This window comes from Balaenoptera borealis (genome assembly GCF_965194805.1).
Source record: "Balaenoptera borealis genome assembly, chromosome: 3".
Lineage (NCBI taxonomy): Eukaryota > Metazoa > Chordata > Mammalia > Artiodactyla > Balaenopteridae > Balaenoptera > Balaenoptera borealis.
This window is the reverse complement of record NC_138866.1, coordinates 49,287,974-49,306,747: the sequence shown is the minus strand read 5'-3', so window position 1 is coordinate 49,306,747 and position 18,774 is coordinate 49,287,974. Positions and strand designations below refer to the sequence as shown.

At 33.0% G+C, this 18,774-nt stretch overlaps 1 protein-coding gene across 3 annotated transcripts in view; it reads right to left on the bottom strand.

Moving 5' to 3' along the window:
• MAP4K5 (mitogen-activated protein kinase kinase kinase kinase 5) overlaps window positions 1-18,774 on the bottom strand; it is a 144,098-nt gene that overhangs the window by 64,439 nt on the left and 60,885 nt on the right. For all 3 annotated transcript variants that reach the window (XM_082384816.1, XM_082384817.1, XM_082384818.1), the window contains exons 6-13: window positions 16,153-16,208; window positions 12,212-12,259; window positions 11,751-11,793; window positions 10,899-10,971; window positions 7,290-7,421; window positions 5,319-5,381; window positions 2,925-3,006; window positions 1,645-1,761 (exon numbers count right to left, since the gene is read on the bottom strand). In XM_082384816.1, coding sequence (XP_082240942.1) covers window positions 1,645-1,761; window positions 2,925-3,006; window positions 5,319-5,381; window positions 7,290-7,421; window positions 10,899-10,971; window positions 11,751-11,793; window positions 12,212-12,259; window positions 16,153-16,208 — 614 coding nt within the window. The remainder of the gene's footprint in view (window positions 1-1,644; window positions 1,762-2,924; window positions 3,007-5,318; window positions 5,382-7,289; window positions 7,422-10,898; window positions 10,972-11,750; window positions 11,794-12,211; window positions 12,260-16,152; window positions 16,209-18,774) is intronic.

Below are 18,774 nucleotides of genomic sequence, written 5' to 3'. Positions count from 1 at the left end.
TATGGCGATATCATTAAACAGAAATAGAGAATTCCAAAGGTAAGAGTGGATTTAGGAAGCCTGGCAAAATTGTGTGGGGAATGAAAGAGGAGTTTAGTTATTTACATAACCAGTGAAACACTAATTGAGGAATCAAGTAATATCTAATGCTTCATTTAAACTATAACAATTTGAACAATTTTGAGTTTTTAAGAGATTAAAATCTTATTATTAATTATTACAAGTCTGCAAATGATGGTTTAAGTAAAAAAAAAATCTATGTATGGCTGGTTTATTTAATATTTTCAATTAAAGTTCACTTAACAGTCAATAAAATATTCACTGGGTACCTTATGACATGACAAGACTATGTTATATACTAGACAATGATTAGTTTGCAAAGACTGTTTAATGACTATTTGTATTAAGTACATATATAGAAATGATGGTATATTAACTAAGAGTAGGTTCTAAAGTCAGTTTGCCTGGATCCAAATCTTGGTTCCACTACTTGCTAGGCATATGATCTTGGGCAAATGAAATTACTTCTATTCTTTCTCCTTCATTTCTTATTTGTAAAATGGGGATAGTAATAGTACATATTGCCAAGGACTGTTGTGAGTATTAGATGAGTTAACATGGAAATTATTTAGCCTAATACTTGGTACACGAAGACTACCCAATGAGTGTTTCATAGTTATCATGATACTTATACAATATAATTTAAAACTTAAGTACCTGAGGTAGAAAATTTCCTTCTATAAATGATAACACATAAAGTTTAGTCCTATAGTCTCACCAGAACTGAAGACAGAGGTATAAAGGGAAATAAAGGCATAAAGAGAAATGAAGAGACAGAAATAAAAAGGAATCATAAAAGAGAGAAAGAGATACCAGTGAAAAAATACATTTGTGCTATATATAGAGAGGCATAAACAGGTACCCGACAATGGGCAGAAGTCCCTCATTCCTGATTTACAAGTTGTGTTGTTAAATATATTCAAAATAATTCTACATATTTTCAGAGAAGACAAGCACAGTTATGAATAGCTCTATATGTAATTACATAAGAAATAATAGTTTTGAATAAGTATTAGAAAATATAGCTTTTTCTATGGGAACCTCAGCTTAATTTAAAAAAATGATTTGTATTCTGTTTATGATCTGTGTAACAGAGAAACTAAAAAAAAAATGACCACATGGATTTCTAGGGAGTCTCTTTTGTGAAAAATAATATGTACATGTGCTCTGGCTAAACTTTTGTTCTCTTAGTGCAAAGCAATGCTCCTAAAACCTGTATTGTCTTGGAAAAGATCAAACTCTCACTACAGAAGCTGAGGTCTAGGGAGAAAACACTTGTGGATTTCGGGAGGAAAAAGGCACAGACGTGATTCTAATTGTAGATACCTCTTAATAACTTTAAGCAAACCAACTAAGAAAACAAAATGTTACAGTGCTAAGAAGAACGGTAATCCTAGTTCCTTCCCAAAACTAGGATTAAGAAAAGTATCAATTGGTAATTATGAGGACAAGTGTAGTTTACATTGTTAATTAATCTTTGTTACTAAATCTGTTTTAACTAACTTAAAAGAGTGAATTAAAAAACAAAGTCTAAGGCTACATTAAACATTTATTTTCAAATATTAGACTGCAAGCATTCCTTACCTCAAAGTCATCATCATCTCCTTCGGTGTAATGTGCATGGTTGTCTGGATTATTCACTTTGTCCAACAGTTCAACTGCTAGGGCCCTAGAGAGACCTGGCTGTCCTACAAATGTATGCTAAGTAAAAACAAAACAAAACAAAACTTCATGAGTATGCTTTTATATCTATGGCTCATAGAAATGGCTATTTGTTATTTTCCATTCAGTAACTATCAGAGACAAGCATATGGAAGCCTACTAATGCAAATAAATTAGGGAATGTATTAGTAAAACTATTACTGTTAATCAGAGAATTCATAATTATATATAAAGCTAAAGAACCACTGTGAGGTAAATTTATAACGTGAATAATTTCTCTATTTAAAGTTAACCAATCCATGTTAGGTTGTCAAATTACAACCTTGGCTATAACAATGACATTTATTATGCATGTCATTATAATAATATGCAAATGAATACTGAGGTACAGTCCATATCACAATAAGAAAAAAAGCATCTATGTTTGCATAAATTTAATTCAATAAAATTATGTTAATATAGAAAGATACATAATTAAATTTTATAACATTTAAATAAAGTTTTCTTAGATTGTTATAATCAACTTTTTCTAATATAAAAGTATTTTATAAAGACATGCACACATAAGAGCATTCTACAAATTTACATAAGAAGCCAAGAAAAGCAATTAATTTTATTTATTTATTTTTTAAACATCTTTATTAGAGTATAATTGTTTACAGTGGTGTGTTAGATTCTGCTGTACAACAAAGTCAATCTGCTATACATATACATATATTCCCATATCTCCTCCCTCTTGCGTCTCCCTCCCACCCTCCCTATCCCACCCCTCTACGTGGACACAAAGCACCGAGCTGTTCTCCCTGTGCTATGCGGCTAAAGCAATTAATTTTAGATGAAAGCAACATTTTTAAGAGTTTTCTCCAAGGCAGGGGTTGGCAAACTACCGTCCATGGGCAAAATCTGGTGCACTGCCTCCTTCTGTAAACAAAGTTTTATTGGGTGTTAAAGCCATACCCTTCACGTATACTGTCTATGGCTGCTTTTGTGTTACCACGGCAAAACTGAGGAGATGCAGCAGAGACTGTATGGCCCACAAAGCCTAAAATATATACTATTTGGCTCATTACAGAATGTTTGCTGACCCCTGCTGTAAGAGATCACTAACATTTTTATATTAAAAATCTAAATACTATTGTTCTAGTGATACGTCTAATTACTGCATGACTACAGAAAATACTCCTATAAATTCAATGACTTACAGTCAGAAGTCTTTCAGCGGTTGGTCTTTTTTTGGGGTTTTTGGTTAGTGCTATTTTGACAAAATTATGGAATGTTGATGACCTTCAAATAAAAAGAGACACGTACAAAAATATTTCACTAATATTAGTTCTTTGGTGTTACTAAATAAAATTAACTTACAAGCAGTTAGAAAGACTGAAACACATGATTTTTTTTCTTTGGCTTCTTAGCTCTATATAAGCCAAAAAACTAAACCCAAAGCACAGTATATTCCTTGGAGAATATACCAGCTTCATCTCTTAAGTAAAATGCAATAAGTCAACAGAACACTAATATATAATCTCTAAAACATACACTAAAAACTAGAAATGGGTAGGTGTGTCATCTATAAGGTTTATAACCTTGTGTTCTAGGTACCACTTAGGAGTCAAAATGACCTTTTCTCATTGCCTAATTTATACAGTATGTAAATGTTTTGTTATATCCAAATTGTTGGGTGGCATGAGGTAGGGTGAGTAATGTAAGAGACTATTTAAACCCTTAAAAAGTCACTGAATTTCTCAGGAACATGGTGAAAGAGGAGGGAGCGATCTCTGTAAACAGATGAGTTTTCCTGCTATCTGTATTGATGAAATGGGAAAGGAAGAAGATATAAATTAAAGGAATCTGGGAATTCCCTGGCGGTCCAGTGGTTAGGACTCGGCGCTTTCACTGTTGTGGGCCCGGGTTTGATCCCTGGTCGGGAAACGAAGATCCCGCAAGCTGAGCAGCCAAAAAATTAATTAATTAATTAAGGGAATCATATTTTGATTATGAACTAAAGGCAAAGAGAGGTACTGCCGAGATTCCATTGGAGGAGGGACTGGGCAAGAACCAAAGAGAATAACCTTAATCATTACCAATGACAACAACAACACAGCAGTTCTCTTCAGAGAAATCAAATCACTACATTACATTTGGTAGCTTGTGGCACACATATCATGGAGTGAGAAGGTACCTGAGACTGGCAAAGGTACTCCAATGGTAATGACTGTTCTGGAATCTGACTATGAACGCAGTTGTTTTAGCTAACAGTCATTTATTCCTGAATGAATATTCAGTCATTCCTGGCATAAAGTCCTCCAGTTCCAGTTGTTTAGGAACTTAGGCTAACAAGGAATAGGAAGAAACCCACGTCAATACAAAGGAATACAGCTAGCAGAAGGATATAAACTCCTTTACTTCTACAGTGTGATTTGCCTTTCATTCCTGGCATTATCCCCAGAATAGCCTGGCTCCTAAATAATACTATGTACATACAGACAGGCTAATAAACATAAAAAAGTGGTTTAGGGCTTCCCTGGTGGCGCAGTGGTTGAGAATCTGCCTGCCAATGAAGGGGACACGGGTTCGAGCCCTGGTCTGGGAAGATCCCACATGCCGCGGAGCAACTGGGCCCGTGAGCCACAACTACTGAGCCTGCGCGTCTGGAGCCTGTGCTCCACAACAAGAGAGGCTGCGATAGTGAGAGGCCCGCGCACCGCGATGAAGAGTGGCCCCCACTTGCCACAACTAGAGGAAGCCCTCGCACAGAAACGAAGACCCAACACAGCCATAAATAAATAAATTAATTAATTTAAAAAAAAAAGTGGTTTAGAACTTGTTTTGGGGACAGGCCTCTTAGAATCTGAAATAAGATACGGACTGTCTCCCCAGAAAAAATGAATACACATAAAGAATTCTGGGGGCTCATGGATTTCCCAAGATCTCCCAAGAGATGCATGTAATCTAGATGAAGAATTACTGAATTTAAGAATTTGGAAACTTTTATTTCCACAGTTTCTTTTATTAAATGTATGGAAAGACATTACTAGAAAAACAATTTTCAATTTTTCCCATCTAATTGAAGATGTCCTTACGGACTGTAATAGGCAAACTGCTTTACTTTGTACGAGAAACAAAAGATTAGGATGCAAATAAGTAATAACCTTTTGAATGTCAGGGAAAGAAGTAGAGAAAAGCCAGTAGGGATTGATCTTAAATGTCACTGTATCTGGGAAACCTTCTCCTATTACTTCTCATGGAAGTCAACATGTAATTAATGGAAGTAAAGGAATACAGGGCAAAATATGAATCTCCAAAATCTTAATATATATATTCATTTCAAATCATTTCCTCAGCACACTTCCTATTCAAGCTGCCAAAAACTAATAAATGCTCAGAGTTTTATGAGAGAAGTACATTATAAAGGAACACTGACCAGAAAATAAACCTAGATCCTTGCAATAGCTCTGCAAGTAAATTATATGTGTAACTTCAGGGAAACTGTTTAATGCCTCTGGGTTTCAGTTTCACCACTTTTAAAATAAGGGAATTGAACCTCTGTCCCTTTCAGCCATAAAATGCTATAAATCTATATATATTCTATAACTCACCATTTTGTTTTGTCCTTTAGTTTCGGAGGCTGAAAATTACTTTTTGACATTAAGAAGAGGGCCCTGGAATAAAAATTTCAGTTAAAGAGCAATACAAAACACCTTTATTATTACATTGAATAATCAAAATCATATTCTGTAATGAATTTATGCAAGATTACTACGCATGTAGGTACTCATGACAACTGATATGGAATATGGAAATTAATATTTTATATTTTGGATACCCTATGAAAAATTTCTCCTGGTTACAGAGAGGATCTTTAAGTTTCCAACAAGCTCTTATTCACATGGCAAAGTGACCAAATGTTTGAGAAGGTTTTTATTACCATACCATTACATATATAACTAGTGTTATATCTTAAGCACAAGTCTATATAACTGTGTATCATTCTGTAACACACAGAGATGATATGCTGCTCTAACATTAGGTTGTATGTTTAACCAAAGATTAGCCTCTACAATTATTTTGGGTGAATAGGCAAATTATACCCACTTCCTAGTCTGTTTCCCCTTTTGGACAATAATTTTCCACATTCTCTTGTTATGAATGATACAGAAATCAACCTACAAGAGGACTTTCCTTCTCGATGAATTTACCTTTGACCAATTTTTTTAATGGACTATGGGGCTAGACAGATGGAGGATTTAAGAAGGAAGTTTTATTTCAGTATTTCCTACAAAACCCCATATTTCCAAGTAAACTCCTTAGTCTTTTTTTTTAAATACCAAAGATATTTTCTCTTTTTTAAAATTAAATGATTCATATATAAAGGAAAACCTTAAAAGAAAAAAAGCCTGATTCCTCCCACCTTAAGACATTATTTAAAATGTTCTGCTTTTCTTTTCAGTCTTTATCTAAATATTAACCATAGTATTACTAAATTATTATAATAGGTAATATTATGTTCTGCTTTTTTCACTAATAATCAATTTTCCATGTTGCTTTGGTTTATATATATATATATATATTAGCTGCCCTTAACTGCTAAATAATTTGCTTAACAATTCACCAACGAATGGACATTTAGATTTTCCCCTGTAATCCCTAAGTGAATAATTCTTAGCTTTTTCTTTTCTTAAATTATTTCCTAAGTATAACTTTCCCAATAGTGGAATCAGTACAACATTTTTATTGCCCATAACAAATAACATCTAAATTATTTTCCTAAAGGTCTGTACTTAAGAGCATTTCAGCTAAAAGCAGATACCTTTGAACTTATATATCTTTAGGTACTTGTGAGGTTAAATAGTCTTCCATGTTTCTTTAGTATCTGGTACTTGCTCATAAACAATTTATCTTTTGCTCTTAGACTCTTTGAATGAGCTACCTACGTAATATATAGTAATCTGCTGTCTATCATATGTTAGGAGAACACTCTCCTTATTTTGTTGATTTTCTTTTTAACTTTATACTATTTACAATAAAAGTTTAAATTTTAGCCCAATTTATTTTTTCCTTCAAATATTAAAAACCCCTTCACAGTCTCTCAAATATTTTTTTGAGATAATATACTCTAAAATATAAATGATTATACTAAGCATCTACCTGCTCCTTATCCCTAGACAAAGTAAAAAGAAACAAAATCAAATGAGAATAGAAAAAAAACCTCATTTGCATTGTATCATCTGTTTATAGATCCACTTAGGACAAAAAAAAACATTTTTAATTAATAGAAGAATAAACAAAGACTTAAAAAGACTTTTTTAATGATAACTGCTATATCCTAGTATGATTTTTAAAGGAAATTTGTTACACGCTTCAGACAGTATAGATGATTCACTCTATGTTGTCTTAGAAGTAGCAATACAAGAGAGATCAGGTTTTAAGTAAGATTATCCCTAAGTCCCTCAGAACACTTTCACTATTTCAACATACTTTAAAATGAGCCTGGAATACCCAAGTTATGAGTATTTCACTCTCCCTGAAGACCTTACTAGTAACTGCATAATTGTAAATACTGAGAACACCTCATGGGATGAAGATCAAACATAGGTGGCTGAAGTTCTCCAAGTTCAATTGCTGTTATTCCTACTGCCCAGATATCACAGAGTTGGTTGTAGCCACCATTCTTTTCTACTGCTGCAACTTCTGGGGCCATCCTAGAAGGAATCAATTAATATAACATTTTTATTTTTAAAAAATGGTATGAAATCTGTTCTTTGTTATATTCACTAGACTTCTTGGAGGGAAAGAGGCTGAGAGGCATTTACTAGGAAAGAAGAAACTTAACTAGAAAAGACTTAATATAAGACCACATATATACACAGATACACACACTCTTTTAAAACTTATTATTTAAAAATTTCGAATCTTCTCCTCTGAATACTGTTGCTCTGAGGAAAAGCTGTGTTGTCTTACTTTAGTTTCTGTTTTGTGAATCTTGTTTCATAACATGGGAAAAGAAAAAGAACACCTTAATCTCTGTGAAGGTCAGAGAAAAGCTCCCAAAGGAAGAGAGATTTATAGAATGAATTAGCAGGGAGCTAAGGGGGCTTGAGGAACCTGGACATTTTAGTCAGAGGAAACAAGTACAAATGCAGGGGGATAGGAGAGCACGGAACACCTGGAAAGGTGATAGGACAGTGCTACTCAATGTATGATCTACAGACAGGTATGGGGCCATAAACAGCTTGTTATCAGTCTGTGATAAGTGCAGAAACTGAGAGTAGGTATTCTCATCCAGATAAATGATCATTTTTTTAGTAATTTATTTTTAATTTATTTTATAAATGTATTAGTCTGTGATGGACAGAAAATGAAAAAAAAATAAAACAAGGTCATTCATCACAGTTTGAGAGGGTCTAGAACGTATTCAGAAAATAAACCTCAGAGACAGAGGCTAGATAATGAATGGTCTACTGATTATATAAGGAAGTTTAGACTTTACTATAAAAATGAAAGATTTAATTATGACATAAAACTCATGGCAACATGAAGGATAGTGTGAGAGGAGGTGAAACCAGAATCAGGTAGATGAGTTAGAAGACTACCTGAAAAACACAAGGGAAAAATAAAGGACTTTTCAAAGGCAGTGGCAGGGGGGATAGAATGAAAGGGGCTGACTGAAGAGATTGATTTGAGTATAAAATGCTTGTGGATACTGAAGTAGTGCTATTACCAAACAACTGTTGAGTATATATAAGACTGAAGGTCAATTGAGTAGCTGAGTTGGAGTTATCTATTTGGGAGTCAATGGAGTATAATGATGGCATCTGAAGTTATAAAGCATAGATGATATTGCTCAGGGGACATACTCTTTTATTTTTTGAATGTTTATAATTTTTAAATTATTTTTTATTTATGTTGAATATCCACAAGGTAGAAGTTGTTTTTATGTGCACTTAGGTTGCACAAACTTATATAACACAATGTCTCTCAACTTAAGTATGGTTAAGGATATAAAACACCTATACGAAAAATGCAACATGTAGATGTACATGCTACATGCAAGTACTACATACATAATAATGGTTATAGGATTAAAGAGAAGAAAATGATCACCATGGAACAAGATGATTACAGGCAAGTTTCACAGAGTAAGGAAGTTGAGCTGGAATCCAGAGAAAACATATAGATTTCATCTCCTGTGCCCACTAGAATCAGTGGTGGCTAACTGAGCGCCAAATTGACCAGGACTGTTGTCAACAGTCGTGAGCCTATCCACTAACCATTCATCTTTTACAACATGATTTTTAATATCAGCAACTTATCCCATTGACTTGAATGACTGTACATAATTTCCTTATAATTCCTGTTACATACGCATACTTTCAATTTTTCATTATTAAAGTAATGTGATAAAGCTTTTCATATATCAATTTATGCCTCTCTGATAAATTACTACAAGCAGAATTGAGACTAAAGAACATAAACATTGCTTAAGGTTTTTGAAAAACATTACTGCCAAATTATCCTTCAAAACTGTTCTACTAACTTCCACTTTCACTGTCAAATATTTAGTGACAGTCATAGGTATTACCCATGATTCCAAATATTTTTTAATTTGATAGAAAAGATTATCATTGTTTATTTAATGTACAGTTTTGGTCATCATTGGGGGAAACAATTTTCATATTTTATGAGATTTCATATATTTTAATAACTGCTTCTAATTAGCAGAAACATTCTTTTTATTGAATTGTTAAGAACTTATATATTAACGATATTAAAACCTAATTTGTCATATTTTATTTCTTGATTTGTTACTTGCCTTTTACTTTTGTTTAAGCTGGTAGACATATAGAAGCTTTAAATTTTCATGTAGTTAAATCTATCAAACAAATCTAGCAATGTTTTATACTTTTATGCCAAGAAAGGCTTACTCAACTCTTGAAGCAGTCAGTCACTGACAGTTCTTTTGGTTTCATCTTTATATTTAACTATTTCCATACACAACTTTTGAAAATCGAAGTGAGGATTTTTATTGTATAACTTGTGAATTTTATTTTTAAAGAAAAAGTATTAGCAATGTGAGTTTTAAAGCTTTATATAGGGCTTCCCTGATGGCGCAGTGGTTAAGAGTCCACCTGCCAATGCAGGGGACACAGGTGCGAGCCCTGGTCTGGGAGGATCCCACATGCCATGAAGCAACTGAGCATGTGCGCCACAACTACTGAGCCTGCGCTCTAGAGCCCACAAGCCACAACTACTGAGACCGCGTGCTACAACTACTGAAGCGTGTGCGCCTAGAGCCTGTGCTCCGCAACAAGAGAAGCCACAGCAATGAGAAGCCCACTCACCCTAATGAAGAGTAGCCCCTGCTCGCCACAACTAGAGAAAGCCTGTGCGCAGCAACAAAGACCCAACGCAGCCCCCCCTCAAAAAAAACCCTTTATATAAAAACTTGCTAATGAGATAAAAAGACTGAACACATCAAATCTAGTATAAACATCATCCCTGATCAATAACTCTTTGAGGTTCCATCTACAATTTATTTTGGCATTAGGTATGAAGTATGGAGCTACTTTAAAATTCTTTCCAAATAATAAATTATCCAAGCACTGTATATTAAAGAATCCAATCTTTCACATAAACTTTAAATGTCACTTTTTATAATACTGATTAAATTATTTTACACACTAAGGTTTATTACTAGGCTTTTTATTATATTTCAATTATCTAACTTCTTTAATGAAAGCAGTGTTTTAGAAAGATTATTTTGTTAGTAATTGGTAGGATGCATTAGAAGTAGGGTGGCTGGTGAGGACTAATGGTAGTGTAGGATGCATGACTTTTAACAAGAAAGTAAAGTCCTAGATTAAAATAGAAGCAATACCAAAGAAAGGGTAATAAAATGCAAAAGATTATAATGCAATTTTCTTTTGAAAATCTCCTATGAGTCCTCTCAACACAGCATCTGAGGGACAGTAGGAATTATTAGCACTTTAACACAGGGAAAGCTGGACAATGGAGATGAGTACCAAAATTCCCTAACCCAATCAGACCTATGATAGTGTCAAGGAACATGCAAGTCTCCAGACTCCAGTCAAGTATGAATTTTATTACTAAGCAACAATGCTGATCACTAACCTTGAAGAAATAAAAATGCACAAAATTCAATTATAATAATATCTTACCAATAAGGGGTGCCAATGAAAGATTTTCTCTTGGCAATGGTAGCTGTTATTTTTGCAGCCACACCAAAGTCAGCTGGTGGGGAAAAAAACAGAACAGAAAATTTTGGTTTTCAATAAAACCACCACCATTTCTATATTTCACACTCAGGGATGCCATTATTAATAATTCAGATAGTAATACTAAAGAAATGTATATATACTGAATACCTAAATCTCTTCTTGCTTAGTTCAAAACATAATCATTAAAAGAAAATAACTTATTGGTACTTTATTAGAATGAAAACATACTTTATTAAGAACACAGATAATAAAAAAATTTCCATTACAGGTACCTTGAGTTAAGTTGGAAAAAAAAAAATCCACCTGGATTGCTTTTATTCTAACACAACCAGGTTAGAATTTTGGTGCTATTCTTAAAAGTCTCTTTTTCTATGTATAAACTTCTTTTATTGCTGTTAAACATGGTTGTAAAAAACTAAAGACTCATATAGTTCATTTTTGTCATTTAACACATTAGGGGATTTTACTCTTATTCTTCTTAAACTATTAATTTTGATGACTGAATAATGTTCCATAAGTTGATTTATCACAGTTTAACAGTTTTGCTACTGCTAGACCTATGTTTCCATTTTTTCCCTATTATAAATAATGTTATGATTAATACTTCAGTGAATATGGATTTTTTATCTTTAGGATTAACTTCCTTAAACTGAATAAAGCAAAATTACTGGGTCAAAAGATGAACATTATTGTGGCTCTTCATGTGAATATTAAATTTGTATAATGTTATTCTCATTTAAAATTATACTAAAATTTTTTGAAAAAAAATTTTAGGAATTTGAAATAACATACCTAATTTTACATCACCATGATCTGTTAATAAAATATTTGCACCCTAAAACAAAAATACAAATACCATTAAATTAGCATCATAAAATTCCTTTCAATAAAATTATCAATTTAGACATATTGAATTTATTTTTTATTATTATTATTCTTTTATTGAGGTGTAGTTGATTTACAGTGTTGTGCTAATCCCTGCTGTACAGCAGAGTGACTCAGTTATACACATAGAGACATTCTTTTTTTTTTAATCTTCTTTTCCATTATGGTTTATCTTAGGATGCTGAATATAGTTCCCTGTGCTATACAGTAGAACCTTGTTTATCCATGCTATATATAATAGTTTGCATCTGCTAATCCCAAACTCCCAGTCCTCCCCTCCCCCACCACCCTCCCCCTAGGCAACCACAGGTCTGTTCTCTATGCCTTTGAGTCTTAAACAGAGTTTAAATTGAGTTAAATAAACTTACCTTGATATCTCTATGCATTTTGCCTTTAGTATGCAAATATGCAAGACCCTGAAGTTTAAAAAAAAAATTATGCATTAGCAAAACTACAAACTTCATATCTAAATTTCTACTTAAAGATCTTATTGAATAAGAAAAACTAGAATGTCCTTTATTTGAGGGGAAAACACCTAGATGTGTTTCTTCTTATTAATCAATGTTTATTGTATTTTAAGACCTTTGAATTCATTTTCTGATAAAAATCAGAAATATTTTACTATAACACCCGTCACCACAATCAAGATAATGAACATATTCATCACTCCCAAAAGTTCCTCCCACACATAAACACTGATATACTTTGTTGCGATAAATACTTTCAAAATTGTCTAGAGTTTTACGTAAATGGAATCATACAGTATATTCTTTTTCATCTGGCTTCTTTCATTCACAATAATTAATCTGACATTCCTTGTTAATGTGTTATCAATATTTCATTCTTTTGTATTACTGAGTAGCATTCCACTGTACAGATATTACAGAATTTGTTTATTTATTCACTTGTTGATAGACATTTGGGTTGCTGGGTTGTTTCCAGCTTTTGGCTATTATATATAAACCTGCTTTGAAGATTTATGTCAAGTATTTGTATGATTTTTCCCTCTTGGGTAAATACCTAGGAGTATAATGGCTGGATCAGATGGTGGTACAAGTTTAAACTTTTAGGCAACTGCCAAACTGTCTTCCACAGCAGCTGTACTGTTTTACATTGAAACTAGCAGTGTATGAGAGTTCCAGTTAATCCACATTCTCACCAACCTTCCGAAGGTCAGTCTTTTTAATTTTAGCCATTCTAATTGGTATGTAGTGGTATCTCATTGTAGTTTTAATTCACACTTTTCTAATAACTAATGATATTGAGCATCTTTTCCATGTCCTTATTTGCCATCTATACAGCTTCTTTAGTGAAGCATCTGTTTAAATCTTTTGTCCATTTGTTTATTTGGTGGTTGTTTTCCTATTATTGAGTTTTGAGAGTTCTTTATATACTCTGGATACAAGTCCTTAATCAGATTGATACTTTGCAAATATCTTCCTCTGGCCTGCAGCTTGTCTTTTTATTCTCTTAACAGTGTGTCTTGAAAAGCAGAAGTTTAAAATTTTGACAAAGTCAAATTTGCCAAGTTTTTCTTTTATGGATCATGCTTTTTGTGTTATGTCCGAAAAGGCTTTTATTAACTCAAGACTGCAAAATTTTCTATGTTTTCTTCTAGAAGTTCTAGGTTGAGGTTTTATATTTATATTTATATATGTTCAATTATTCTAGAACCATTTATTGAAAAAACTATCCTTTCTCCTTTGAATTGTCTTTTCACCTTTGTCAAAAATCAGTAGCCATATATGCGTGGAATTACTTCTGGTCTTTCTATTCTGTTCCACATTGACCTTTGTGGGAAAGCATCTAGTCTTTTACCATTAAACATGATTTAGTCATAGGTTTGTCATAGGTGCTCTCTAGCAGGCGGAATTAGTTCCTTTCTTTTCTCAGTATGCTAAGAATTTTTATCAGAAATAAATGTTGGATTTAGCTAAATGCTTTTTTGTGTGTCTATTTAGATGATCACATGGTTTTGCTTCTCTTTTTGTTTGCTAATATAATCAATTACTTGAAATGATTTTTGAATGTTAAATCAACACTGCGTTCTAGGATAAACCTCACTTGTTTATGATGTATTATCTTTTTATTATATTGTTGGATTACCTTTGCTAACCTTTTACTTTCCTTTTTAATTTTTGTATCTATTAAACGTTCATGAAGGATATTAGTTCACAGTTTTGTTCTTTTGTAAAGTCTGATTTTGGTTTCAGAGCAATGCTGACCCATAAGATGATCTGGGAAGTATTCTCTACTCTTCAATTTTCTAGAAGAGTTTGTGTTGAATTGGCATTATTTCTTCCTTAAATGTTTGGTAGGATTTATCCATGACATCATCTGGCTTGGACTGTTCTTTGTGGGAATAGATAGAGGACTACCCAGATGATTTCTAATTGAGCTATGATAGTTTGTGCCTTTCAAGGACACTGTCCATTTCCATTTCATCTAAACTGCAGGCTTTTTTGGAATAAAGTTGTTCATAATATTCCTTGGCTACTAAATATCCTTGTCATCCTTTTAATATTTGTAGATTCTGTCATAACGTCCCCCCATTCATTCCAAATATTGGTACTTTGCATCTTCTCTTTTTATTTTTCCTGATAATCTGATTTATCAATTTTATTGATTTTCTTAAAGAATGAGATTTTGGTTTCATTGATCTTTCTCATATTATTCTGCTTTCTATTTCACTGATTTCCACCGTGATCTTTATTATTTCCTTCCTCTGCTTACTTTGGCTTTAATTTGATCACCTTTTTCTAGTTTCTTAAGGTGGAAGTTGAGGATTTTGTTCTGTGAGTTCAACTTTTTTAGATTCTACATACAAGTATTCATCTTTCTGTGCCTGGCTTATTTCACTTAGCATAATGTCCTCCAGGTTCATCTGTGCTGTAACAAATGACAGGATTTCTTTTTTTATGGCTGAATAATACTCCACTGTATTTATAAACCATGCCTCTTTATCCATTCACCGGTTGACAGACACTAGATGTGGAACTTTGTCAGCATAAGAGAATTTTAAAATTGGAACTAATATCTTGGAGGTCATCCCTTCTACAGCCTCATTTTATACTTGGGGAACTACAACCATAGATGAGATCATGGTCATATGCCAGGGCCAGACTGCAAACACAAGTTTTTGTTTTGTTTTCTACCTCCATTCAGTACTCTGTCCATTACTTAAAGAGGCAGTGACCTTTGGAAATTAAAACATAAAGAACACTAATCTGTCAACAATCTTCTGCTCTGAGTGCATGATTAGGTTTCTATTTTATATGGATACCAAAAAAGCAGATTTCTTTGTTATGTAAATATTACAGAAATATAAATTATTTATATATATGTTTACTTTCATATATCTAACAATAAAATTTTAAAGCATGTGGAAACCAACTCTTTTGGAAATGACTAAAGCTTTCTCTTAAATCAGGTCAAATTCCCAATTTCTAAAATATGGAAGAATAACATATAGAACATCAATTTCACTTCTAAACAAATTACACAATCTAGGAAATGTAGAGATAGAAGCATCAATTAACAAGTATCAGTTGTGAATTGCCAAAATAAAAAACACAGTCCCTACTACTTAATCTTGTTTCCTAAATTAAATGCCTTAAAGTATATGAACAAAATTATTAACTGCTAATTTTTTCAATGAGTAATCTTTCAAGGAACTAACAAAATAAATTGGAAGAAATGCTGCATACTCTATATACCTATTGAAGATTCATAACCTACTTTAACATACTAAAAGTGCTCACAGGATGTGAAATAAGGAAGTAAAGAAATCTTGACTTAATACAATGTTTAGAAGCTTCTAAAAAGGATTCTGATAACGATAGCACTTATTAATATTACACAGAACAAAGATTTCCAGATAACATTCTGGGTTATTGTTATGCAACTCTACTCTCATTTTGGGAGAAATGGTAAAAGAACTCATGTCTTTTGCAAAAGGATTCCTTTTACTGTCATAAAACTTGAAGGGAAAGCTTAGACAAGTTGTTATAATTGAGGTCTGGTGATTCATTCATGAAAAACAATTCACACCTATGGCTTTCCTCAGCTTGCAGCAATTGAGGGCTAAGCACTACAAAGTAGAACACCAAACATCACCATTGTGTATACCAACATCAACTTCAATGAATTTCTGGGACTCATTCACAAAAGAAATAACTAGGCTTACAGAATTACGAGAGGTTAACAGAAAAATTTGGTTTACTCTTTTTCTTTTGGGCAGATCACCATTTTATCGTTTTCAATTGTGACACTAGAACTGCATTTCTATCTACATAAGCAAACATAGTACCTGTAAAGTTTCTCTGCATACATAGGCTATTTGCAATTCTGATAATGGTCCTGTAACTAGAAAGAAAAAAAGAGACCACATCGTTATACATTTGAATTCAACAGATTAAAAACATTTTAAAAATGACTAACAATTATAAAATTTCTTCTGTATAAATCATTGGGTGACTTCTCCTCATGAGCATATATTATTCTTATAATCAGGAAACAAAAAAATAGTAAAGTTGAAAATTTTTAAATGTACTTTAAAAATGGAAGATTTAAAAGTACAATGAGGTTATCACCTCACACCAGTCAGAATGGCCATCAACAAAAAATCTACAAACAATAAATGCTGGAGAGGGTGTGGAGAAAAGGGAACCCTCTGGCACTGTTGGTGGGAATGTAAATTGATACAGCCACTATGGAGAACAGTATGGAGGTTCCTTAAAAAAATAAAAATAGAACTACCATTTGACCCAGCAATCCCACTACTGGGCATATACCCTGAGAAAACCATAATTCAAAGAGTCAAGTACCACAGTGTTCACTGCAGCTCTATTTACAATAGCCAGGACATGGAAGCAACCTAAGTGTCCATCGACAGATGAATGGATAAAGAAGATGTGGCACATATATGTAATGGAATATTACTCAGCCATAAAAGGAAATGAAATTGAGTTATCTGTAGTGAGGTGGATGGACCTAGAGTCTGTCATACAGAGTGAAGTATGTCAGAAAGAGAAAAACAAATACTGTATGCCAACACATATATATGGAATCTAAAAAAAAAAAAAAAAAAAAAAAGGTTCCGAAGAACCTAGGGGCAGGACAGGAATAAAGATGCAGATGTACAGAATGGACTTGAGGACACGGGGAGGAGGAAGGGTAAGCTGGGACGAAGTGAGAGAGTGGCATGGACATATATACACTACCAAATGTAAAACAGATAGCTAGTGGGAAGCAGCCCCATAGCACAGGGAGGTCAGCTCGGTGCTTTGTGACCACCTAGAGGGGTGGGATAGGGAGGGTGGGAGGGAGACACAAGAGGGAGGAGATATGGGGATATATGTATACATATAGCTGATTCACTTTGTTATACAGCAGAAACACAACATTGTAAAGCAATTATAGTCCAATAAAGATGTTAAAAAAAAAAAAAAGGAAGATTTGTTCTGTAACAACTTTGGACAGTGAAAATATTAAGCACCCATAATGTGCAAAGCACAGTACTAGACATCACAGGATGTTCTATACAAAGCAATGGACATGATCTCAATCCTGAACAATTTTTTAAACAATAAAGCCCCCAAATGAGAAAAACATATATAATTAATTACAGTTACATACACAAGTTAGAGGACCATAAAGGGATATCGATTGTTGAAATATACTAAAAAGCATCATATACTTTTTTTTAAAGTCAAGATATTATTTCCTTAGCATAATTCTTTACTATATCTATCGAAACAAGGAGCTTGATCCAATACCTTACCTAAGTATCCAAAAAGCAATTAGGTCACTTCTGACAACCAAATCTCTCCCTATGAAATATAAAATACTTCTGCAAGTACCCAACTAGGGGCTTTGGAAATACGCCTTCCAATATCATGAAAGAATATTTGAAATCCGGGGTGGTATTTGCTGACAGTGAAATCAAAATCAGATATACTTACATGTAATCTTTACTTAAGAAAATATTTTACTACATATTTTAATCACTGGTTCTCTACACCTACTCAGGAACATAGAATTTTGATTCACAGTAACTTGATGAAATAGGAGTAAAAGAAGGGAAACCACTTTATTAACAGGTATTATAAGTGTAGTTGTTCGTGATTATTATGCTATCTAGTATATTATTTACAGGGATGAATACTTTTTAGATTCAGTTTAATTCAATAAATAGCAGGTTTAATAATGGAAAGCAGAAATTTCATAAAGAAATAAAATTAATGTCTCAAAACAATTCTTTCAATTTAAAAGGGTAAGTAGTAAAAAAAAAAAAATGCCCACTGCATAGTTTTATTAATCCATATCCTTGACTTCTCATTCTGTGAAAGTGTGGATAAAAATTATAAATATTGATATTAGATAAAAATTCTTCATATAAAAGATCATAATTCTTCATAAAATCATAGAAAAGAATTTTATTTTTTAGTATTTATTTAGGCTGCACCAGGTCTCAGTTGTAGCACGTGGGATCTTTAGTTGCAGCATGCGGGATCTTTTGTTTGTTTGTTTTAGTTGCGGCATGTGGACTTCTTAGTCTCGGCATGCATGCGGGATCTAGTTCCACAACCAGGGATCGAACCCGGGGCCCCTGCATTGGGAGCACGGAGTCTTACTCACTGGACCACCAGGGAAGTCCCATAGAAAAGAATTTTAAACCAAGTGGCACAGAGCTGTTTTCTTCCAATAATTTTAAAAAATCAACAACAGGGGTAAAATAAAAGAGAATAGTCATTCTAATATAGTATTATAAGGGAAAATTCAATTCAGAAAGTTGTCTAAATTAACATAATGCTAAATAAAATACTCCAAATTCTTAAAATTATATATTTTTAACACAAAAATATTATAGCAACAACTAAATTGTTTTCCTAGTTAGCAGCTTAAGTTATTACTAAGATAGACATGTAAT